Below are 25643 nucleotides of genomic sequence, written 5' to 3'. Positions count from 1 at the left end.
GAGGTCTAACAGGCACATTTATGGTTGTCGATAGTTGTTGATGATGATGAGGAGTACCAGTTTCTAGAAACTATTGTTGGAAGGGGGTCCTTAAGCCTAAAAAGGTTTTACAAGGGGGTCTCGGCATCAAAAAGTTTAAAGACCTCTGCTCTAGATTCATTGGTTGTATCCCAAGCACGTAAACGTGCAAACTCTCAAACTACAGGAAAAGCTCCTCCAGACAGAGTCGGAAATTCTTGAGGCTTCAGGCAAAAGGGTAGCTGCCCAAGCAGCAAACACATGGCGTTTTGCAAATACGCAAGCCCTGCTAGCTAGGTACCACAGGGCACACTATGACACCTTAGAGACACTCCTCCAGCATTTACCAGAACCTTACAAGGAACAGGCTGAGGAACTAGTACAGGAGGGAAAGTTAATAACTAATGCCTCCATTAAATGTGCCTTGGACGTTGCAGACACAGCTGCCAGGTCAATTAACACCAGTGTTATGCTCAGAAGACATGCGTGGCTTCGCATCTCAGGTTTCAAAAATGAAGTTCAGTCCACTATATTAAATCAGCCAGTAAATCCAGATTTCTTGTGTGGTCCAGCTGTCGACCACATTCTGGACAAAATGAAGAAGGACACTGACTGCTAAGTCGGTGGGAGCCTTGCAGTCCCAACAACATAGGGGCTCCTTTTGTCGCTCCAATTACAGAGGAGCTGCTAGAGGTACCTTGTCACAGCACAGCTCAAACTACAAAGGGAACACACAAACCACCTACAACAAAAAAAATAATAGAGGTGGTTACCGAGGCAATAGCAACAAGGGCAGAGGGAGAGGAGGTAATACCACCAGATCCTCTACCAACACCATGCAGTGACTTCTTGTCGCTACCCCCAGACCATACAACACCGGTCGGGGGACGACTACAGCAGTTCCTACCTGCCTGGCAAAACATCACCACGGCAGGTGGGTAATACAAATTATCCAAAATGGCTATTGCCTAGAGCTCATCTCCACACCGTTCTATGTCCACAGAACATCTCAACCTATTGCAGCAAGAGGTTATCAGTATGCTGCAAAAAGGAGCCATAGAACCAGTACCTATACAACATCAGGGTACAGGGGTATACTGTCTATACTTCCTAATCCCCAAAAAAGACGGGTCTCTCAGACCAATATTAGACCTCGGGCCCCTAAATCAATACATTCAATCAGAGCATTTCCATATGCTCACTCTACAACAAGTCTTACCACTGCTGCAGCAAGGAGACTTCCTCGCAACTTTAGACCTCAAAGATGCATACTTCCATATACCGATACACCCGGCTCACAGGAAGTATCTCAGATTCACAATACAAGGTCAACACTACCAATTCAAAGTCCTTCCTTTTGGTGTGACAACAGCCCCACGGGTGTTCACAAAATGCCTAGCGACAGTAGCTGCACATCTAGGAAGACAGCATATTCATGTCTACCCGTACCTGGACGACTGGCTAATACAAGCAAAGTCAGCCCAGCAATGTGCCAGCCTCATGTCTCGCACCATTCATCTCCTACACAGTCTAGGCTTCTCGCTGAACTACCCAAGATCTCACCTACAGCCGTTCCATGTACAACAGTACCTGGGAGCAACAGTAGATACTCTAGCAGCGAAAGCATACCCAAGCACAGCAAGGATCAACAGTATGCAACTGCTCATCCAAAAGTTCAAGCCACAACACTCGCTCTCTGCACGAGTGTTTATGCAACTCATAGGCATGATAGCTTCAGGCATATTCATAGTCCCTCACGCACGACTACACATGTGTCCGCTACAACAGTGCCTAGCACAACAATGGAACCAGGCTCAAGGACAATTGAAAGACCTAGTGTGGGTAACCAGTCGTGCATACAACTCTCTGTATTGGAGGAATCCACAAAACCTTTGCAAAGGTAGACTGTTCCAAGAGCCTGTACCACAGATAGTCATGACGGCGGACGCATCCCTGTTCGGATGGGGAGCCCGTGTCCTTCAGTACACAGTGCAAGGCCTATGGACAACACAACAAAAGAAACTGCACATCAACTTACTAGAACTGATGGCAGTTTTTCTGGCACTGAAAGCATTCAAAATACATTTGTGCAACAAGACTGTGTTGATCCGGACGGACAACATGTCAGCAATGTATTACATACAGAAGCAGGGAGGAACACACTCTCCACAACTATCACACCTAGCTCAAAGCAAGTGGAAGTGGGCCATTCAAAGAAACATTTTTCTCATGGCGGATCACCTCCCAGGCAAGGACAATCAAATGGCGGATCTGCTCAGCAGACACAGCCAACATATGCACGAGTGGGAGATTCATCCCAAAGTGCTACAACAGTACTTCCAACAGTGGGGACAACCAGACATAGACCTGTTCGCCACAAAAGAAAACGCAAAATGCCAGTACTTTGCCGCCAGGTTCCCAAATCCGCAGTCGCAGGGCAATGCGATATGGATGAACTGGTCAGGCAGATTTGCGTACGCTTTTCACCCAGCACCAATAATACCGCTGGTGGCACGCAAACTACGCCAGCATCCAATGAACCTAATCCTAGTTGCTCCAACATGGACGAGGCAACCGTGGTGCACAACATTTCTAGAACTCTCCGCGGTGCCCCATCAAAGACTGCATCTAACACCCGCTCTTCTAACGCAGATCCATGGAGACCTACAGCACCCAGATCCGCAACAGCTGAACCTTGCAATCTGGCTCATGAAGTCCTAGAGTTTGGGTACCTACACTTGCCTCCAGACTGCATGAATATTATCAAAGAAGCAAGAAAACCTGCTACCAGAGCATGTTACGCTTCAAAGTTGAAGCGTTTTGTCATTTATTGTAATAATAATGACATCAGCCCATTAGATGCTTCAACGCAAAACATCATTTGCTATCTATTGCACTTATATTGTTGCAATTTAGCTTATTCATCTATACGAATACACTTAGCTGCCATAGCAGCTTATCTTCAAAACAGACAGCATCTTTCGCTGTTTCGAGTCCCAGCAATTAAAGCATTCATGGAGGGACTCAAACGAATCATTCCTCCAAAACACCCACCTTCACCAGTCTGGAACCTAAACATTGTTTTAACCAGACTGATGGGACCACCATTTGAGCCGTTACATTCATGTGAATTCCAATTTCTAACATGGAAGGTGACTTTTCTGGTAGCGATTTCTTCGCTTAGAAGAGTTAGCGAGCTGCAAGCCCCAACTATTCAAGAGCCATGTATCCAAATACATGCAAATAGGGTGGTGCTTAGAACCAACCCTAAATTCATGCCAATGGTTGTATCCCACTTTCATATCAATCAGACAATAGAACTGCCAGTGTTCTTTCCAAATCCACAGTCAGTACCTGAAAGAGCACTACATACACTAGATGTCAAAAGTGCTCTTCTTTATTACATTAACAGAACTAAGGATTTTAGGAAAACTAAACAATTGTTTGTTGCCTTTTCACCACAACACAAAGGCAACCCAATTTCAAAGTCCGGGTTAGCCAGATGGATCGTTAAGTACATTCAAATATGTTATCAAAAAGCAAAACTTGCCTTAACAGTTCCCCCAAGAGCGCATTCTACACGCAAACTAGGGGCACTTATGGCTTTCCTAGGAAACATTCCTCAAGAGGAAATATGTAGAGCAGCCACATGGTCTACCATACATACCTTCACAAAACACTACTGTGTAGATGTACATTCCAAACAGCAAGCTGCTGTAGGACAGGCTGTTCTAAAAAAACTCTTTTTCAAACTGCTGCAGCTGGCACAGGTAGCCACCGCTAAGGGAGAGACTGCTATACATTCTATGCACAGATATGAATTCAGCAGCCCACATGCCTCGAACGGAATATGCTACTTACCAGTATGCATCTGTTCTTGGCATGTAGGGCTGCTGACATTCACCCTCCTCCCCGGTGCCTGTCGCAGCTGTAGCATTCATTCTTTCTTGCATGGAAATCTCCTACTTCACTATACTCCATCTCTGCCACAATGGCGAAAAACAATCTGAGGATGGAGAGAATACCCATGCGCACTTTAGTCCGAGGGAGGAGCCACCTATCTCGTGATACTTCGAAGACTCTTCCAGGACAACAATATGCATTCATCCGGACCCAACACTAGGCGGCGATCTATGCACAGATATGAATGTCAGCAGCCCTACATGCCAAGAACAGATGCATACTGGTAAGTAGCATATTCCTTTACTCGAATGTTAAAAAAAGGGCACATATTTATTCAAATAGTTTAGCTTCAATAACATTTAGTTAAAAACATAACATTTATACAATAATTAGGAAAACGTAGTTCGCAGAAAATATAAAAACGAGCGAAGAGAGACAGACTAAATGTGAATATAATAAATCATGTTGAAGTTACTCCAAATGGAATCCATATATTAATAAATATCAGTCTAAAAACTCATGGTAATCTTAGACATCATGAGGTTCCATGGATGTAACGTATCACACAAAAAGGGCGTTGACGCGTTTCAATGTATGGACTTATACATTTACCACCTTCATCAGGACTCTAACAAGGTTCGTCTCTCAACTAGTAGGTATACAGTTCATAGGCCTTGTGCGTATTTCATTGACAATGAGAAATTTCCTACAAAATAACCTCAGGTATGTCGAGTCCTTTGAATAATGTCGCAATAAGTGGGGATCTCCTGGGACCTTCGTGACGAACTTGGTATACCACCATGTATACTCTGTTCAGAGCTATACTTAATAAAGCAATGAACAACTCTCTTGCACTCTGCTCAAGGAATTTCCCATTCATGAGTCTCTATGAATGAAAGATAGTAGATGTGGGCTCACAACCTGGTGTGTTATCGCTAACACACCGGAAGGCAGAGGGAAGCCGTGATGAAAGGACGGGACCCGTTTAAAACTATTCACTCTCTACACTAAGGTGCGGGAGTCTTTCACCAGATTGCACTTTATATGGTGGCTCGTACAAAAGAATACCTGATCAGGTTGTTAGAGTCCTGATGAAGGTGTACATCTATAAGTCCATATCAGCGAAACGCGTCAACGCCCTTTTTGTGTAATACGTTGCATCCACAGAACCTCCTGTTGTCTAAGATTACCATGAGTTTTTTAGAATGATATTTACTAATATATGGATTCCATTTGGAGTAACTTCAACATGATGATTTATTTTGTTCACATTTAGTCTGTCTCTCTTTGCTTGTTTTTATATTTTTTGCGAACTACATTTTTCTTACTGTATAAATGTTATGTTTTAAACTAAATTTTATTGAAGCAAAACTATTTGAATAAATCTGTGCTGCTTTTTAACATTTGAGTAAAAACTCTTTATTGTTGTGTATATTGTAATTGGTTATCACTGACTGGACCTCAATGAGGATCCCAAAAGTGAGCCGTTGGCGTAATCATCTATCTGCTTGTGTGGCAGCCCTAGAGAGACTGGCATCGCACCGTGGCAGCTTTCCCTGGTGCCACAAGTGTCTCGGTAGTTGTTGGCACGGGTAGGATCTCCGCAGGGTGGCATGGTTATCCTCCGACGAGGCATGTTGCAGTTGTTCTACCGAGTCCCATGCCTCATTCGGCTCTGTAAAGAAGTAGGATTTTCCATTCGCTAGTACTTTTACTTTAGTTGGAAACATGATTGAGTACTTAAGAGCAGTCTCTCTCCGCTTAAGCTTTACTTTACGAAAGGTTGCCCTCTTGCACTGAACCATGAGAGTAAAGTCCGGGAACAACAGGATGTTAACACTTTCAGGCACCTAGCGGCTAGCAGCACTCTGTCCCTGTCCTTAAAGGGCAAGCAGCTCCACAGATGTTTAGGGGCTCCCCTGGTCCTTCCAACGTCACCACTACTGCCGCAGGGAGAGAGGGGCCTCCCCCGATCACTCTAACAACGGGCTCCCCCGCAGAGGAGCAAGGTGAATCCTACTGGGCCGTTCATCCCCAGCCACTGCTGCCGACTGGTGTCCTTAGCTGCCCCTCCTCCCGCGCCACTCGCCACCGCGGAGTGGGTGATCCAGAATGATATTGCTCATGGTGCCAGACACAACTCACACCGCTCACCTTCAGGCCCTGTGCCCCAGCCCAACAGCAGTGTGAATCTCCTGGGTGTGGCTCAGCCGTAGTCCCGGAGTGCACCTCCCCATGATCCCTGGTCCCAGGCAGTACAAAGTTCTTTGATGCCATCGGAGTTTTGGGCCCCTCACACCGGAGTCTCACTGGTCTCATCCACCTTCGTGAGATGCTTAGCCAAACTCCTTCCTGTTCTACTCCTTTCGAGAAAACGAAGTGTTCAACAGCCTCCTATACATCTACCCTGACGGCTGTCTCCTTGGGCGGTATGATTTAGATGATAGATTCTGATGCCCTTTGATTAGCTTGCTTTCAAAGTTCTTTGCTGCTTCTATTATTTTCTGGCCTCAAGAATCAATTTGATTTGAACACAAGTGCCATCCTGAGATCTCTTGTGGCCATGCCACCAACAATTAATGAGATGAACTTCTAAAAGTATATTTGATACCAAAAACATTCCAGCATTCCATTAGTTCTTGTCCAGGTCCGCAACGGACTGACCGGGAGGGGAAAGGTTGTGCAGGATGATGAGCTGTTACAGAAAAAGTTTTTGCATTTACTTCTTCAGACTGAATACCCCATATCCTGCAGTGGTCTAGAACATAAAGCAGTTTGTTCTGCATTTTAGGAATCTTCTTTGAAGGCCTACGTTTTTAGAATTCCACACTTTGTGTTGGAACTCTTCACACACAAATATCAATAGCTAAATAAATGTTCACATATTCACAAAGGGGAAATAAAAGTCAAACATTTGCTTGGCACCCTACAAAAGCCTTCAGCAGGAGCGATTTTCCAAATTTAGACTTCCCATTGTGCCAGAAACTTTTTCTCAAAACTGTCCTCGCATTAACTGCTACCTACAGGTCTAGGTAGTGAGGAAATGTGCAGTCTGCGAGACTTGCGTTGTAGGTTTTAAAATAAAATAAATGTTCCCTTTAAGACTCCATAGGCTTTTGCTACTAATGATGCCTTGCACTGATAACTGCATCGATGGGTATTATCACGCCTAATCTCAAAATTCTCTTTTTGGCTTTCACTTGACATGCTTTATATCTGACAAGCGGAGCAGAGCATTTCTTCTTCCTATCAGAAGGCCTTTTCTATTTTTATTTCACTCTCCTGTGTGAGAAAGAAAGCTGCTCTAGACTCACACAGAATGATCTTCCTTCTATTCCATAAAGGATTGAACACACACACACAAAGGCGAAGAGTGCCTTAATAATAAAGAAGGCATAAGCTACTGTAGGATTTAAGGGGAAGGAGAAGTCCTTCAGGGATTTTTGCGTTTCCACTGGGATGTTGCCTACAACAGCAAATGACCCCCACAAAGGGGAATCTGAGCAAAAAAGTGGAATACAAAAAGGCAACATCTGTTGCATGCCCCGTGGCCATTGAATCCCTCTATCTCACACATGATCACCATTGAGAACTGATTAATTAATGAAGCATCACAATCTCATCCCCTCCAGAAAATCTTGAAGCACATAACTGCTTTACCATTCCATATGCATGACTGCCTCCCCTTTACTGTCAATCCTACCCAGCCATTTAATGTCTCCACCAATTCCTCAACTGGGTTACCACTGTCACTCCTCCTTGTGATGTTGCCCACATCGGCATCAACATTTGTGATGTCTATCTGTCCTGAGCTTCATACCCTTAAGAAAAGAGTGTGGCTGTTGCAGGAAGCTGGCTCTCTATATAGTGGACCAGAATGAGGTACACCATGTAAAGAGTCCAGGCAAACACCAACTGGTTTACATAGGCTCAAATGATAACCCAAATGCTCTCTTTTGTTATAATGTGGGCTAGCAGTTAGGCTTATCAGAGGGTAGTGCTAAGCATTCATTGTACACCCAAAGGCAGTAGGTGAAGGTCCAAGGAAACTAGAAGGTCACCTCTGGCGGCACTGGGGCGGCTTGGTGCAGAGGTGTATTTCAGCTTTGGCTGCCCATTTTACTTCCATGGGGAACGGTCTGGTCAAAAAGCGCTACAAGCTTGGATAAGTGACCAGTCCGGGTGACCCCACAGGGGGGCTCAGTCCTTGAAATGCTTAGGCATGTAGGAACACTGTCAGTCCACTTCTCCTCGGGCAGTATAGCTCGGGTGCAGTGGTGTCTTTAGGCGTCAGATTCATGCTGCAGGAGACACTTGTAGTTGAGGTTCATGCACAAAGAGGCTGCATGAGGTGACTGGGAGTTGAGTCTAGGCGAGCCCAAGGGTGTGGGCTCAGCCTTTCAGGGTCTCAGGACCTCGTTAGCACTATTTCCGCCCTCCGAATCGGGGCTTGGATCCAGAGGTGCTTTGAGGTTTTGGTTGGTGTCAGTCGGAGGCTCACTCTTTGTCTTAGTTCTGCCGAAAAAGGGGCAAACCGGATAGGTGGGTCTCACTGTCCCTGAAGTCCCTCGACGTACAGGTTGCTCTTTCTTGGTGTCTTGTCTTGACACAAAAAGCCTTGGTTGTTGCAAGGGGTCCTGTACCCCAGGTATTGGTATTTATACGTCTCTGGTCGGTCCTGGCATCCCCACACTTGGAGGGAGGATAGATCTAATGTGTGACAGCACAGCGACCTCTTCATGGGTGGCTGCTGTGTTGGTTGTCCCTATAAGCGGCAGGACCGTGAACCGAACCATGCTTCTTTGCTGCCTGCAGTCGCTGCTCCAAAGGAGTTCCCTGGCGATTTTGCCATGCGCTGCAGCCCTTTTGGTTTTTCGGATCCTGCACAGCAGCAGGATGAATCTGTTTCTCCAGGACGGTCGGGTGCAGCAGGCAGGGTTGGTGCCAAGTCAGTCAATGCTTCTCTGTTCTCATTTCATCAGTCTTTCCACTCCTTCTTTGTGTCTTTCGAATCTGAGGCCCTGGCGTCAGGAGTGCCACCTAAATACTGTATTTAGGGGTGTTACAGGGAGTGTCAGGTAGTAGCCAACGAGCTACCTACCTTTTTAGAGTACTAGACCCTCTATATTACCACTTCCTGTGGAAAGTGGGCATTTCCCTTCCCCGGAGGAACTCATTCCACCGAAAACCAAGATGATGGAATTTTCCTGATCGTGTGCACTTCAGGTTGCCCACCTTAGGGGTTGTATTAGTCTTAGGATGAACACACCACCTAACTAGCTAATTTTCCTGGTGCCAAATGAGCCCAGGGCTGAGGATTGGCATTTCCCCTATATGGGGAAGCCATAGGTCGCATATCAAGGCAATGGAGGCCTTTGAAGCCTCCTACCTTGATATGCTGATTACCAGTCATGCTGCTTGGAGGAGGTGACCACACCTCCTGCCAAAGCAAGCATTATTTCTGCCCTCAGAGAGCACAGGCTTGTACTTTCAGGGGGTCAGAAACCTGTCTGTGGTGGCAGGCTGAGCTACACCAGTCAGCTAGAGCACGAGCCGTCTGTACATTTTTAGGGGGCACCTCTAAGGTGCCCTCTAGGTGCATATACTAATGAATCCATCACTGGAATCCATCACTGTGAATTTATCAATGCAAGGTGTTTGATTCTGAACACTATAGGTTTCAAAGAAGCCATTATGGACCTAGGAAAATTGTTTTGATCAGTGCCTCAGTACATACCTTAAGATGTTTTCCCTGTTCACTTTTGCTCTCAATAATGGAACTGGCCTGCACAGGGGCATATCTGCTCATGCAGATATGTGCTCAAATGTAATATAATGCACCCTTCCTTAGGTCTGGAATGCCTTCTGTAGGGGTGTCTTACAAACATTACAGGCTGTGTTGGGGACATGGCACACAGGGTGTGTGTGCCATGTCATGTTTTTACTTTTTAGAACACGTTATGCAGTCTGCAGTGGCAGTCTGCCTGAGTTTAGTGCTGGGTCCCTTAGAGTGACACAAGATATGCTGTAGCTACCCTCTTCTGAGCATATGCCCTGGGTTCCAGGAGTACCACTTACTAGGGACTTGCAGAGGTGCTAAAGGCCTGGTCAGTTCGGGATAAGATGACCAGTTATCTTGTTTTGGGAGAAGAACACTGGCACTGGGGACCTGGTTAGCTGGAACCCAGTGCACTCCAGTCAAAGCTGCATCAAATACCAAGTAAAAAGTGGGGCGACCACTGCAACAAAAACCCAGTTTCCTACAACTTTCATCTGCTGTAGAGCACCGTCAGCAACATTTGTGTCTACCTTGCTTTATTGCTCTCTGCAGAGGACCCACTGCAGAGCCTTCTCTGGCCTCTTAACCCGTTGAGTGCTCTGCACGGTTGAGCTGCACTCATGACGAGCTGCACTCATGACGAGCTGAGCTTGTCACGGCCGTTGGAACGTTCGCACGTGGGGATAATTACCCCGCTGTGCTGAACGTTCGAAAACTGGTGTGGCTGTGACCCAGCTCCACTGTGCCTCATGACGAGCTGAGCTAGTCACAAACACAGCGACGCCGCCCTCCACCCCCGGCACAGCGGGAGGGGGGGGGGGAAACACCCCGCAGAGAAGAAGTTAATCTACCTCCGCCATCAAGAATGGTTTCATCACATGCTTCCTCCCTGTTTTTCTGAGTGCTTTCTTCTGTTTTCGCTCGTTTTTTTTATTTCTTCTTCCTTCCCCCCCAATTATTCTGAGTGCTTTTCCTTCTTTAGCCTCTTTTTTACTGCTTTCTGTTTTTCTGCATGCATTTGTCTAATTTTTACTGCTTTCTCCTTTATTTCTCCGTTTTTCTGAGTACTTTTCCAGCTTATGCCTAATTTTTTAATGCGTTCTCCTTCCTCCTTCCCCCCCCCCCGTTTTTTTTAGTGCTTTTCCTGCTGTTGCCCTGTGTTTTTTTTTACTGCTTTCTCCTTCCTTCCCCCTGTTTTTCTGAGTGCTTTTGCATAGTTTTTTACTGCTTTATCCTTCCTTGCCCCATAATGTTTTGAGTGCTTTTCCCTCACTTTTTTCTTCTCTTGCCTTCCTCTCTCCCTTTTCTTTCTCCTGCTTTTGCCTCTTTTTTTCACCGTTTTCTCTGTGAAGCAGCTAACCACTCCAGCACCTTAAGACCCTCACAATTGATTTGCTGCGCTTTATAAATCTTTATTGGTCACAGTTTAGAGTTTACTGCCTCTGACACCATAAAGCTCTCCGATTGACCATGTTCCACTTTACACTCCTTCAGCCTCCTTTCAGGGATTCGGACTCCCCACTAATGCCCAGAAAAAGAAAGCCGGAGATATTATATATATATATATATATATAATATATATATATATATATATATATATATATATATATATATATATATATATATATATATATATATATATATATATATATATATATAGATATATATATAGATATATAATATTCACTGAATTTATGTCATCACTTAAGAAATCTGCATAGGTAAATATCCATATGACAATTCATGAAATGGCAACTAGAACAAAAAAACTGCTACTTAAATTCTTCATATGAGCAGTGCTAACAGACACCTTTGCGCATTATATGGACAATATATACAGTTTATGCCATATATACATTAGTTACCAACTATATACATTTATTTACAATACATAGTCAGATGGTATTTAGCAAAACAGCGTCAATGCGTCGACGTTTCGGTCTCAGACTTCAACGTCTGTTGTAGCGAGCCTTGGATATTTGCGGTGTTTAAATCCCAGTTCAAATTCCATGCAGGCATTTTAAATATGCCCGAAAATCACGATTGAGAGTGTGGACCGGTCTTCCCTTAATATACAGATTCAGGAGGACTGAATCATTGTGACATTTCAATTATTCATGGTGCAACATTGGTCCTGAGGATGGTCTCGTTTAGTCATGAAGTCTGAGACCGAAACGTCGACGCATTGACACTGTTTTGCTAAATACCATCTGACTATGTATTGTAAATAAATGTATATAGTTGGTAACTAATGTATATATGGCATAAACCTTATATTTTGTCCATATAATGCGCGAAGGTGTCTATTAGAATTTAAGTAGCAGTTTTTTTGTTCTAGTTGCCATTTCATGAATTGTCATATGGACATTTACCTATGCTGATTTCTTAAGTAATGACATAAATTCAATGATTATATAAATATAATCTCCGGTTGTTTATTGAATGATGTTCATTTTTATGACATTTATATAAATCGCTAAATGATATGAAATAATTCCTTCTGGAACTTTTCTGTTTTTTGTTATTGATTATACCCAGTTCCGGGGGAATATTGGGTTGCCCTCTTCTGTGAATACAGAAAAAGAAAGCAGCACAGATAATGTCATTGTCACCTCCTTTGCTGCATTCAGTTCATGGGGATTCAAGGTCTTGGTCCTGTCCCACATCTGCAGGCTCATCATTCATAGATTATGGTGGATAATACAACCAACTTTTGCAATGCGTTAGTGGCTGGAGCCTCTAAATTGAATATCCCTATGTAGGCACCTCAAAACATTTTGGTCTGTGATTAGGACTACGTTTCAACCGAGGGGGGTCCCCAAGGCTGCTTCTTCCATTGGTGCCAGGCTGCTAGATTGGCAGAGTAATTCCTAACTTCTGCTCCTGTCAAAACAGCAACTCCACATTTGCTGAAAAAAATATAAATGTCCTCAACAAGACCCGGACTTAGTAAAGTGAGATCCCAAGTTGAATTCTTTAAATAGTGTTGGCTGTTATGAAACGGCATGCTTCTGCTCCAGAAACATATGCAGTTCTTGACAGGGAGAGCAAATAAATGGTTACAGGTAGTAGAAATGTGTGTTCAACAGCCACAACACTAAAGTTGGCCACTACCCTCCTAGAATATTATGCCTTAATATTCTAGGATGATCTAAAGTAATTCGCCGAAGGCTTCCCTAGGCATTGTGGGCGGGACTTTAAAGAGAAGTTACAAAACTGCTTTCTGGTGTCCAATGAGGTTATTTATTTGGCTGTAGACTCTGCCAATTGGCAGCTTTAGGATACTGCCATGAAATTACTTTTAATCCTGGTCCCTTGATATACCTCTGTGGAAAAATAAAATGGATGTTCAGAGATTTTCATTTTTGATTTGTGTTTTTGTATCGTTAGTGAAGACATTTTGCTTGGGTAGACCTTTCTAATCTAAGCTGAATTATCTGGGCGACATTTTTAAAAATGACAGATGTGTCGCTGTGATGATGTAACAAGATTTACATTATTCCTTTTAGTGTCAAAACATAGTTTTTTGGGGTCAAGTAGTCGTAGAGACTGAAAACAACTCCCCAGAGCAACCTTTCCACCATTTACATAAATAGGGGCTCTGTAATGTGATTTAGCCATCTTATTGGTAATTTATATTAATATTGTTTTTGTTTCAGGTTTTCTGTTGATTCAAATTCGTAAACATAAGCGAAGTAGGTGGTAGCAGAGGCTTTTTACCTCGCAACAGTGTTGCTAACTACAAAATCTGAGGATTCCTTCAACAAAGAAAAATGTGTCAAATACCAAAGTAATCCGAAAAAAGCTAACATCAACTACGGCTGGACACGAGAGTTCAAGAAGCTGCAGAAATACGGCAAGATGAAATTCACAAAAGATTGAAACTGATGGGTAAAGTCGATCAAATATTATATCTTAACAGCAAGTGCTACAAGTTGTAAACAATGGAAAAAAGCCTGGAAAGAAATTGTCAAAAAGTAACCCAAACCAATAAATCATAACAAGAGTCCAGTCTTCTAAGAAAGCGACCACAACCAAACCCAGTGCCCATCCACTTAGAAGATCGATGGCTACCCCCCTTCCACCTCCAACAACTGATCAGAAAGCTTCTGATCACAGTGTGTTATCCGTGGTTTAGCCAGAACAAGGGCCCAAAGTATTGACAAAAGAACAAAGTAAAGAGTATGTGAGTCTCAAAGGGCAAGCGTGTTTTCATCTACTGCTAGTTTCTTCTAAGATGAAGAGTAGCTGATCTAAACAGCAAGGTGAATGCATTTTCTGCAGATTTGCATGCCCAGCCAAACTGCATGTGTGCACACATTCGAAAATATTAATGTACAATGAGCTCCCAGCAGCAACATAACTGCTAGCCTTCAGTTAAGTTTGCACTCTTTGAAAAAGCAAAGGAAGTTTTAAAGCCACTCTTGAGTCCTGGCGACGGGTTTACAGTCCGTCAGATCAGAGAAATAATGGTCAACATTGATGAAACTGTATTGATCCATAATAATGAAAGTAAGATTTATTTGGTGAGAGGTTACAATGGCAATTCTAACAAAAAGAATGAGCCATTTATTATGTTCTCAGCTTATTTGACTCCTGAAGTTCTTGCCGTAATAAGATCACAGGATGCAGTAAAATCAGCAGGAATTATTTTAAGAAACTCCCTGAAAGATTTAGGTTTTGGACTTAATGACAAATTTGTGATGCCCCAGAGCTTAGCAAATCATGCAAGTCTACAAGAATGCCTGATGTTGTCTTAACATGTTTTTACATCATTGGTTAATATGAGCAGAGCTAAGCTGTTACAAACTAAGGTTCTTAAGTTCAGAACAGAAGCCAACAATATTAATGACTGCTTTGAAGATATAAGCGAAGTGGAAGACAATCCCATGAACCAACAGGCTTCTGTTGTGCAAATGTACTGTCTTTTCCAAATCCTGTTTTACATCACGGCAAAAAGAAAACTCCACAACACATGACTGCCCACTCAATCTGTGTCCAGTGCAAAATTAGAGACCTATTCGCTTCAATGAATAGGATTGTGTATCAACAAGTTAAAATGCAAAACCAACAGTTGATGGACAGAATGCAGAACAATGTCATACATTCACCCTAGTACAGAGATCTGGGCCTAAATCCATCACTTTTTTTGCTCACCACACCACCCCAGTTCAGACATGGCCATATGCAAATCAGCTTTGACCCTGTGCCTCATGGGAACAGTCCAGCCCGAACTGCCAAGCCATGTCTTCCCTGGACCGGAATCAAGCATCCTAGGACCGGTTTCTGGCTATCAGCCGTCAGCAGCCAGGATAGCTTGACTCCAGTGGTGTGGAGAGCACGGGACTCACATCTGAGCATGCATACCCGTCCCACTCTGGGTGACAAATGCAAAACCAATAGTTGATGTTAAAATGACATAATACGAAGCAGGAACTTGTTATGTTATGTTATGTTATGTTATGTTATTGGTTCATTTTTATAGCGCACGGCTACTCAAAAAGAGTGTCCCGGCGCTTTTATTGGAGAAGGCAAGAAAACTGCAACATAATAACATAACACCACATGAAAGACTAAAAGAGTAGTGAGCCAGAAATACCAAAAAGAACGGCTACTGAATAAAAAGCCACGTCTTAAGGCCTTTCCTAAAAGCCAATAAGCTAGTGGCACCCCGCAGGGCCAGCGGCAGAGAGTTCCATAGCTGAGATGCCAGCAATCCAAAAGAGCGTCCACCAAGGCGCGCTTTCTTTACCCGAGGGACGACAGCAAGGTGCAGGGATTCCGACCTCAGAGACCTGGTCGGATGATAAAAGACCATTCTCTTTTGGAGATACTTAGCTCCCCCCTTGTGAAGAGCTTTATAGACCAAGGTTAGAGCCTTAAAGGCGATCCTCTTGCGAATGGGCAACCAATGTAACGTTACCAGCAAGCCCGAGGCACTGGAGCGCCTACTAAGGCCGAAGATAGCCCTGGCCGCGGCGTTCTGCACCACTTGAAGGCGCTGCAGCAGGTACTCTGGAAGGCCCAGGTAGAGAATGTTGGAATAATCCAACCTGGACCCAATCAGAGCCTGAACTGTCAGCGTCCTATGTTCCACGGATAACAAAGGAAGAAACCTCCGCAGCATCCTAAGGATGCCAAAGCACATGCCAGACACCCCCAGGATCTGCGATTTCAAGGTTAACCTGTTATCCAGATTCACCCCCACTTGTTGGCAGCTTATGCTATAAAATCTTGTGACTCTGACAGCACACCCCTTCCAAGTCACTTTACCAGGAAAGAATTTACAACTGCTGCTCTTGATAATTTAGAATCTGAAGATGGCACTTTGTCTGAAACATCCAGCACACATGATACTGCCATGGTGCTTTTTCAGTAGCTGCTGGAAAACAAGCTGTGTCAGCTGTAAGGCATAAAGAAATGAAGCTTCAAACGGATACCCAACTGCCTTGCCAAAGTGTGCAAAATCACTACAAGCCATGAACACGTCCCAGTCTACCAGAAAGTTTCAAAGCAGCTGAGGATATAGATCTTCTTACCTGAAGCTGCGGTCCGCAAAACTGATTGTATTATATTGCTTATTTGGTGTGCACTGAAGTAAGATGAAAAGCCAGTTCCTCTGTGGGCTTGAATTCATGCTCTGATCTCCCAGAGTACCGGCCGACTGAAGGTTGGGTTTTTACCAATAATTCCATCTCCATTGACAATGTCCAAAACGTCCTTGCTCGGCTTGAAGACCAGCCTATCCTGCCAATTTTCCGCGATGAAGGTGTTTTCCATATTGTGGCTTACATTTCTATGTGCAATCCGGTACAATTTGATGATCTTTAGCCAATGATGAGCATTTTCCACATGACAAAAGTTGCGTTGCGTTGTGGTGTGCAGGAAGTTATCTCTGTGGATGTGGCATATACAATGCACTTATTGACGCTGAAATCTTTGGAAGCAAAACTGTCCGGTCAGTATTGAGTGGAACTCATTATGTTTGTTTATTACAAGGTAGGCTAATTTTATCTGAGGCTATAGAAACATTACGTTGGAAAGCTTTCTGGAACAAGAATAACAAATTTGGTTTTGCATATCTTGTCTTAGAAGTGAACAAGGCACCGGGTGCACTTCAAAAGACATAATGCAATGCCAGGCAAGGTTCAATACACTCAGTTTAAAACATGAAAACTATGTTAGCAGAGTTTGTCAAAGAATGTGAAGAAAAATCAGAACTTTGCAAGTACTGGGAAAATGTTTTACACTTGATAGCTCTAGTGAAGAACTTGGTACATGCTGATCGGTAAGTTATTGGGACCTGCATGTGAAGACTGATTACTGTGTTTTGAGAATTTGATTTAATAAACTACCTGAGATATGGGTTCTGGAATTTGGATAGAGTGAACAAGCTAGAGGTGAAGAAACCATACCTCCTACAGAAAATTCATCCAAAGACATTTTGTGCTAAAAAACAAAGAGTGAAGTTTCAATGCTGTGACTCCGGATATTAAACTGGAACAGACGATCCAGAGATCACTGAAAAGCTGCAAGGAAATTGTTGGTTAGATACGTAAAAGTGAACATGTTGCACAATGGCAGCTAGTTTACCATGAATTCCTTTCTATTTGCAATGTTTTCAGATAGATGACAAATTCAAAATTAATGGACCATCGTTAAACTGTTCCTCACCACAAACCTGTGGGTTAGAAAGGGGAATGTTTTAATAAACAAGTTGGCAGCCTTCTTCATTTCATGCAGCAGCAAGGAAACTCCTTTGAAACGACTAAGCCTGTGCAGCTGCACAACTTCGTGACCAAACAATACGTGGATAACGATATGAGATCATGTCTACTAGATGTCCTGGAACATGCATTGAAATTATATGCAGAATTGAAGCAGGAGAGATTTGTATTGGAAGAGAAAAGGCTGTTTGTCATAATCACTAAAGTTAAACTTACATGCTTTAATTGCCATAGTAAGAGTTTTGTCCTACCAGCTACTACAGAACAGGTTACAAGAAAACTACTTTCGCAAGCTCACCGAGATGAATGTAGCTTAAAAAAGAGGTGAATTTAGCAAGGATGTTCTGTTAACTCGTCAAAACATTGCTTATGTTTCAGTGAACACTGAGTTTCCAATTATTGCAAGTGGAATGATAGTCAATGAGCAGTTGGTGCCTGCAGAGAGATATTCAAAAGCTACGCGCCATATTGTTCACGAACTTTACAGCAAATTAGAGGAAGCCAACCTTTGTGTTGTGCCACATGTTAAGTGGGCTGTTCAAAATGGTTCCAATTGATTCATTATACTGTCAAATTACACAGCTGTTGTTATTGTGCTACTTAGATTTTTTGAAATGTTCATAAGTCCAGGATTGTCAGTTATTGATACGTTATGGAGCAGGCGAGAAAAGACACTTAATTCCTCTTCATATTCTGTACAAGAAACTTGACCAAGAGATGCCCAGTGTTCTTATCAAGGCACATATTCTTATCGGGGATGATACTATGAGCAAAATTGGAGCTGCTGAACCTGTGACGTTTCTAAAAAGATTTGCTGAGACAGAACAAGACTGACTTTAACTCCTTGTGTGCTTCAGACAGCGTCCGACGTCACGGTGGGCGTCTGCTGACTACGGCCGGGGGCTGTCCGAATCCCGCCCACTCAATAAAACCCCTGCACAGTGTGAAAATTCGTGCAGCGCGGAAGGGGTTAAAGAAGTAGAAAAATACTGTGTGTGACAGTCAGAACCATGAGTTCTGACTGTCACACATTTAACTAACTTAGGTATAGTGAGTTCAAGAGAACGGTCCCGCTAAGTGACCTTCCACCGATGTCATTCTGTGCATGGACACTTGAAAAGCGCATTCTGCTTGATCAGAAGATGTGTAAATGTTTTGGATCATGCATATGTAGGGAAAGATCCATGTGAATTTGGTTGGGAAGATGTTGATGGGGTGCTAAAACCTATGAAATTTCTAAAGCTTCTACCCACGGAACTTACACATACATGTACATGCAAAACCTGTGCTACAAAAAGATGTCCGTCCCTGTCGATAAGCTCTTCTCAAATATTCAACATTCAGCAAACGATTGCTGAAACAAATAGAGTGAATTATGAAAATGTGTCTAAAACAGGAGTGATGAACATTATGTTTGAGGCATGTGTGCGGTGGCTACACATACTTTGCATAGGTCCGCCATCTAGCGTTGGGCTCTGATGATTACAAGTTTTTTTTGTTCCAAGAAGTTTTCTTCGAGTCAGGAGGCTGTGATTCCTCCTCTTTGTAATAATGTGCATGGTCATCGACACCATCTTCAGATTCTTTTTTTCTGCCTTATTCGGATGTAATATTTTGCGCCCCGGTTCGAGACACCTTCAGGTTCCTTTCGGTTCTTTAGTATCTCAATGCGACGGTATTGTCTCAATCGGTTAGTTTATTGCATCTGAGTGATCACCCTTCTGCTTAGCAGGTCTTCGGCTTGCTCCCTAAGCCCACAGGCCAGCCCAGCCAGGCATACGTCCGACACTTTCAACTTTCTTCAGAGAATGACCTGCTAATGGAACGCACTCTGTTCCATTTTTGTCCGAATTGTTACTCCAAATATCCTCCTACTGACCAACGCTCCTTTTTCAACGTATGCCTCTTGCCTGATCATTGAACGGAGAGCAGTGAGGCCTACAAGTCTTTTACATAAAAAAAACACTCCATGACTGACGTGCTAGACTACAAGAAATACAGTGCATGCAAACGGCAATGTACCGGAGGACATCTTCCGTGGACAACAAAGAGGGTGAAGAGGTACACGAGGAATCACTATGGATCCATGATTCCGAGTCCCAATCTGATGATACCTCGCCCGCTTTTCAACTGGCACAAAAGCATCAGTATGTGAGTACTTAGACTGCTCATGGTCCACCACTGCAAAAAGCCATGGCGCACACTGAAAAACTGCTTTGGAAGCCCCGGCCTCCGGCTCATCCCCAAAAGTTTGGCCTGCAGCAGGGGCCCCCACCTCCTCCACAACTGGGTCTCCAGCCTCTCGATTTTCGGTCTTGGAACCAAAATCTTTTCCGGAGCGATCCTCAAGCAATTTCAAGAACGACTCGACCCAAAACAGACTCCAGATTCAGCATGGAACTAAAAGAATAGTGCTCTAATCAGCAAAACCATAATCTTCTAAAAATCAGTTCCTTTTGAAGAAGCTTTGGACATTCCTATTCAATCTTTAAAGAAGAGGAAGGATGCTGCAACTCGCCCATTGCACATCCCTATTCCATCTTCCCCTACCCACAAACAATTTCCAACATCTACTCCACCTCCTCACTCGCCACACTTATCTGAGGCATGTGACAAGTTTCCTCACTCACCAATAGGAGAAGATTATCAGGACATTCGACAAAACATATACCCTGGTGATGCTTGGGGTGATTAGGACATTAAACCACAAGTGGATGCAGACCCTGATCTATATCCCATAATACCATCTGTTGATGCTTCTGCATGTCCGGATTTAAAAGCATGTTCAGCAGCATTCTACCAGGTCCTTTTATATAAAGATTGAATAGAGGAGGATTTTAATTTTTTTAGACTTTATCTAATGCCCAACGTGGGTCACAATATTTACCATTACTTAAAGGCATGACGCGTCATGCAGATGACATTTTTAAAGACCCAGTCAAAGCGAGAATCATAACACCACGTATTGACAACAAATACAAGGCACCACTGTGAGATCCTACCTTCATTAAAGGTCAGTGAATCTCGAATTCTTTAGTAATCTCAAATGCATTCAAGAGGGCAAACTTGCAAGCATCAGGAGATGCACCATATTCAGAGAAAGAATGTAAGCTAATAGATGCTTCTGGATATTGTCTTGCTGCACAAGCAGCTAAACATTGGCGTATGGCCAACAGTCAAGCTCCATTAGCAAGATATGACAAGCCCACTGTTATGAAATGGAGGGGCCCCTTCAACACCTTCCAGAGGAGAACAGAAATGGGGGACAGAAAATTGTTAATGAGAGAACTCATTACCAATAATTCCATTACATACGCATTAGATGCAGCTGACACTGCTGCCAGAGGTACAAACACCAGTAGCCTCTTATGTAGGCATGCATGGCTACGGGTTTCAGGATTTAAGTCTGAGGTACGTCGGGCTATCCTAAATCTACCTTTCAACTAGGAACATCTTTTCAGACGTCAAGTGAATACAGGCCCTGAGAAAATGAAATCGGACACACAGGTCACAAAATCATTAGGGGCCCTACAGACAAGCAAATACTGTGGATCTTTTTGTAGACCCAATTACAATCCAGGTGCAAGATCTGCCACCTCTGACAGCACTGGGTCAGCATACAGAACCCAAGGGCAAACCTCTACTTCAAAAACCTTTTACAGAGATTCTTATAGTGGGAATCATTTTAAAGGAAGAGGCAGAGGGAGCAATACCCGTTCCCCAAATACCAATAGCAAACAATGACTTGATTACCATTCCCCTAGACCACTTAAGACCGAATACTTCATTGGTGTCAAAACATAGCTTTTGGGGGTGAAGTAGTCCTAGGGAAAGAAAATTACTCCTCAGAGCAACCCTTCCGCCATTTTCCAAAAAGGTTGTATAAAAGAGGAAGAAGAGACCTATAGAAATGAAACTAATAATGGTTTTATGTATACACCAAACATGTAATTGACATGGATGAAAAAAATAAATGTGCGTTTTTTGGAAATCCTCTTGTATTTCAGCAAAGGACTTTGTGTGCTATATTTTTATTGCTGTTTTATTCGTTTTCATTATTTAGTCTATTAAAATGTATGCATTGACATGTTTGTGGGCCTTTTACTATTCTTCAATAAGGTTCGTCTTGTGGCCATTCTTGGTCCCTGAGAGATTTTTAGTTTTTTTCCTTTTAATTTCAAACTTGGGGGGGGGGGGTCGTTTTGTGTTGGCAACAGAGCACTTTCTATGTTACCTAATGCTATAAAGGTCAAAAAGGTGCTTTGTTTCTATATAAATATCACAGTAACAGAAGCATGGTTGCTGGTTTGGGTTTCCGAAAGAGAGTTCATCTTTGTCCATGACGCCCTAAAATGCATGTACATATTCCACAAAAAGACCTATTCACTTAGCATAAATATGTTGTATGTTGGGTTCAGACACGTTTTCTACAAGTATTATTGCATAGACACTGATGTGAACACTGATTCCTAATGTGGCCAAGACACTTTTTAAGAATTTTTCCACGTAGAATTCTCTTCAACCAATCATGTGAGTCTATGGAAGATGTGCCTTGGGGAAGAAAGTTACTTCTCTCATATCACTTTCGTATTAGTATCTTCCAGAGATTGAAGTATACTCTACCGAGCCTTGCTTAAGCGGTGTTTTCGCCCTATTTTCTTTTTTAAGTAAAAGAAAAAAGCATGGATATTGACACTGGTCAGTACTGGATCCTTATAACCTAATTAATAAGATAAAGATTTGGAAATGTAGTCTCTAAATAACAAATATTTTGCATCCTTGCATGACCAAGCCTGTGAATAATTGAAATATAGGGGTGCTGAAGCACTATTGTCATTTGTCATTAGCCTTTTCTTTTTGTATATACAAAGCCATCTGAGGAAAGACATCTACTGTGTACACTCCAAAACTGAAACACACTAGCAGTGGTTTAAAAACATCAATTTCCGCTTTTTAGGTCGAGCATTCTCGACCTCTTTTATATACTTTAGTATATACATATTATATATTTAAATGTGCATGTACTTGGTGGTTTCTGGAGATCATCCCTAGGACTTGTCTGCTTCCGCTTAGGGACTTTTTTTTCTGTTCAACTCCCTATATTTAACTGTCTTGGTAGAAAACGACCAGCAGAGATCAGTAAAATATCAGAATTGCTTTCTGCTGAGAGAAGTTTTTTTTTTCTTTCTTTTTTCTGGCAAGTGCGTCTATTTAACTGTCTTGATGGAAAACGACAAGCAGAGGTCAGTAAAATACCAGAATCACAAACTCTAGATTCCAGTCCATCGAAATTGTCTTCCACGAGCACCCGTAGACAATATTATTTTTTTCAAATCTTGTATTTTCAGTAATTTGACCCACAAAGTCTCTGATTTTATATTAAAAACAGAGCTTTAGACTACACCATTTCCCACTGAAAGGCAATATTTCTCACCATGTGTTCCCATACCTGGTGTGTCATGCAGTTTGGTGCATACTTTCCCGCCATGTTAAAGAAAAGTAGATCTTTCAGCAGCACCCAGGCTAATGTGCTGCATAGCTAAATACATATAAGGTCCCAAAGGCGAGATCGATTGCATTGCAAATGCATGTTTATTGTTGTAATGCCTTTGAGGTCCTCAGCAGATCTTTTTTCTCTCACTTGTGTTCTGCTCCTGAAAGTAAACTGGCAAAGGATGACTTTATTTAATGCAAAGCAGTGTGCAAAATGTTTTTATTGTTTAGTAGGAGAAGGCGGTCACATACAGACAAGCCTATTTGGCAAGAAAAGCCATGTTTCCAGAAAGCAAAACGAAGGTGTGTGGGAACCACTGGATGTGAACCTGACAAATACTCATAAGATAGTCCTGTTTTGCAGCTGTCAACAACTACTTCGGAAAACTGTGTCCTTATAACTTAATAGCCCTCGAATTTATGTATTCATTTTAAAATTCTCCCTTGAGGGTATTTTTTTACTGTAGAATTCTGATTTGCTCAGTAATGTTCCCATTTTCTCAATTTCATGAGCTTTAACTGATGGTGGTGGTTATGGCTATGGTACGGTGGCAGCAGTTAAAAGTACAGCCAGTAATTTGTTTTTTTTTTGGTTGATAAAATGATGCACTGCTTAGTCCATGCTTGTCACTTTAAAATAATCCTTAATTTTGGCACAAGTGTGATCTCTGGGAAATGACTAAAATGAAAAGAATGCACACGGCTGAGTTTGTTTTCCATTCTCGATTCTGTCACCTTTCAGATCCAAGAAGTGCTGGCCAGGCCCTGGAATCTTCACTACCCAAACCCCCAGCAGTGCCGACCCAGCCTCTCCCCAGAGGAGTCCCAGGACTCTGGCATATCAGAAGATCTGTTGGTTAGTTTCCCAGGTTTAGCGATCAGTGTTACGCTGTTGATATGCTGGTATAACGTTGTCTGCTCTGCTCATGGTCTGGACGTCCATAGAGTAGAGAATTTGGGTGAGCCAGTGCTGACTGTTCAGCTATTTTGGCTATCCCTAAGTGTCATTTTACTCCATCTGCTGTGTAAGGTTCTTTATGCCGTTTGTCAGGTTCACACCCTCTAGTTCTTTCTGAGCTGAGGTGTTTCAGACATAGCTAACCCTGTTCTGTCCATCTACACACCTAATTCAAAAAACTTGTTATGATTGCCTTCACACTTTTCTTTATCTGACAGTATTCTGTCCAAAGTGGGAGGGAAGGGGTTGGCCTAATGGAGTGCTCTGCCTGGCTTTCATATTGACTTTTTTTGTGGTATGAAGCAATAGTTAAATGTGATTGGACTGCCAGGACAATGCTACATAAATGCCGTTGGAGTGCAGTAAAATACCTTCAAGTAAAAGAGCATAGGCAAAATGTTTTAGAACATAACTAAGCTCTAGATCTGATCCTGGTCCGCAACAAGGAAGCAGGCATAATGTGGTAAATTGTTACATGAAAATAAGTAGAGCAGTAAGATGCCATGTGTATCTTCAGTTTGACCTTCAGCTCTTTGCTAACTAACAATTGACAACAGGTTTATTACTCTAGGGACAGTAGCACACTCCCCAAACATATTTGAGTGTGTCTGTCAAATACGATTCATAAACCTTTTATATAGGGAATCACAAACGCGATAATGAAAAAACATTAATAGCTCGAAACACCAACTCAAAGGCCGTTTCTCTCTTTTAACCCTTTCGATGCTGATGACGAGCTCAGCTCGTCATGAATAATGTAAAATATGATTGTCCAGCACAGTACGGGAAAACTGCTAGCAGCCAAGGTGTTAATGGCTTTTATCCACTTAAGTGAAGCGGCTATGGGTATCTCAGCCTCCAAATTAAATACACAATTCGATGATTACAATTGGGCATTCACTCCCAGTTTGGAAAAAAAACTCCAGTGCCCACTCATTACTACTTACACTTTCCAGCGAGTTTGGTTATGTCACTGGTGTTGAAGCTTCTCTCCAGTGCACTTAAGTTTGAATTAAACATTAAAGGCAGCTCTTTAAAAGCAGTACATAAATTATATATCACCATCTCGTACACATTACTCTTATAATTTAGCAACTGCGCAAATAATTTGGTATATGCCGAACACAATTTACACATGAACCAAAGCATAATTGAAGTATGTAAACTATGTAAAGATTAATTATGAATTTGTACTTTTCCTGACTTTTCTGTCTCTGGAATGTAATCGCTTCTGAAATTGAACGATATTTCCACATGCTGTATGTTAAGTAAGAGCAAATAATTTTTTGCTGTTGGACACACAGGACATGTATCAAGTTTAAAAAACCTAAAACAGTAGAACATTGCAAATATGGAGAGGCGAACAACTCTACAAGATCAATAATGACCACATTCCTTATGAAGAAGATAGCACATGGAAACATGGTGAAAAAGACAGTTGCGAACCGCCGAAAGCTGTTTAGTAATAACTTAGTAACACACAGAAGTAGCCCAGGCACAGAAAGAAGAACGATATCCATAAAAGCCATGACCGTGAAATATTAGGTCCAAACAAAGAGAAATTCAATCCTCCACTCTGAGATGAACCCAGATGGGTTCAACCTCCACCTCAGAAACCGTGTTAAATCACCTTGATTTATCCTGGACACAAACCTCACATTCAAAGAATACATTACCAGGATAAGCAAGACTGATTGTACTAGCTGTCCCTCCTAAAGACCCGTTCTCCAGAAACTGATTTCAGAGGAGCTATGAAAGCCATCAT

The 25643-nt window shown here is 42.6% G+C and overlaps 1 protein-coding gene across 7 annotated transcripts in view; it reads left to right on the top strand.

Moving 5' to 3' along the window:
• QRICH1 (glutamine rich 1) overlaps positions 1–25643 on the top strand; it is a 209151-nt gene that overhangs the window by 107796 nt on the left and 75712 nt on the right. For 4 of the 7 annotated variants that reach the window (XM_086939330.1, XM_086939332.1, XM_086939331.1 and 1 more), the window contains one exon: positions 23663–23776. The exons of the other annotated variants lie outside the window; for them this stretch is intronic. In XM_086939330.1, coding sequence (XP_086795456.1) covers positions 23663–23776 — 114 coding nt within the window. The remainder of the gene's footprint in view (positions 1–23662; positions 23777–25643) is intronic. 7 annotated transcript variants of the gene reach the window in all.

Source organism: Lissotriton vulgaris, chromosome 9 (assembly GCF_964263255.1).
Source record: "Lissotriton vulgaris chromosome 9, aLisVul1.2, whole genome shotgun sequence".
In the NCBI taxonomy this organism is placed as follows: Eukaryota; Metazoa; Chordata; class Amphibia; order Caudata; family Salamandridae; genus Lissotriton; species Lissotriton vulgaris.
This window is presented reverse-complemented; position numbering and strand designations above follow the sequence as displayed.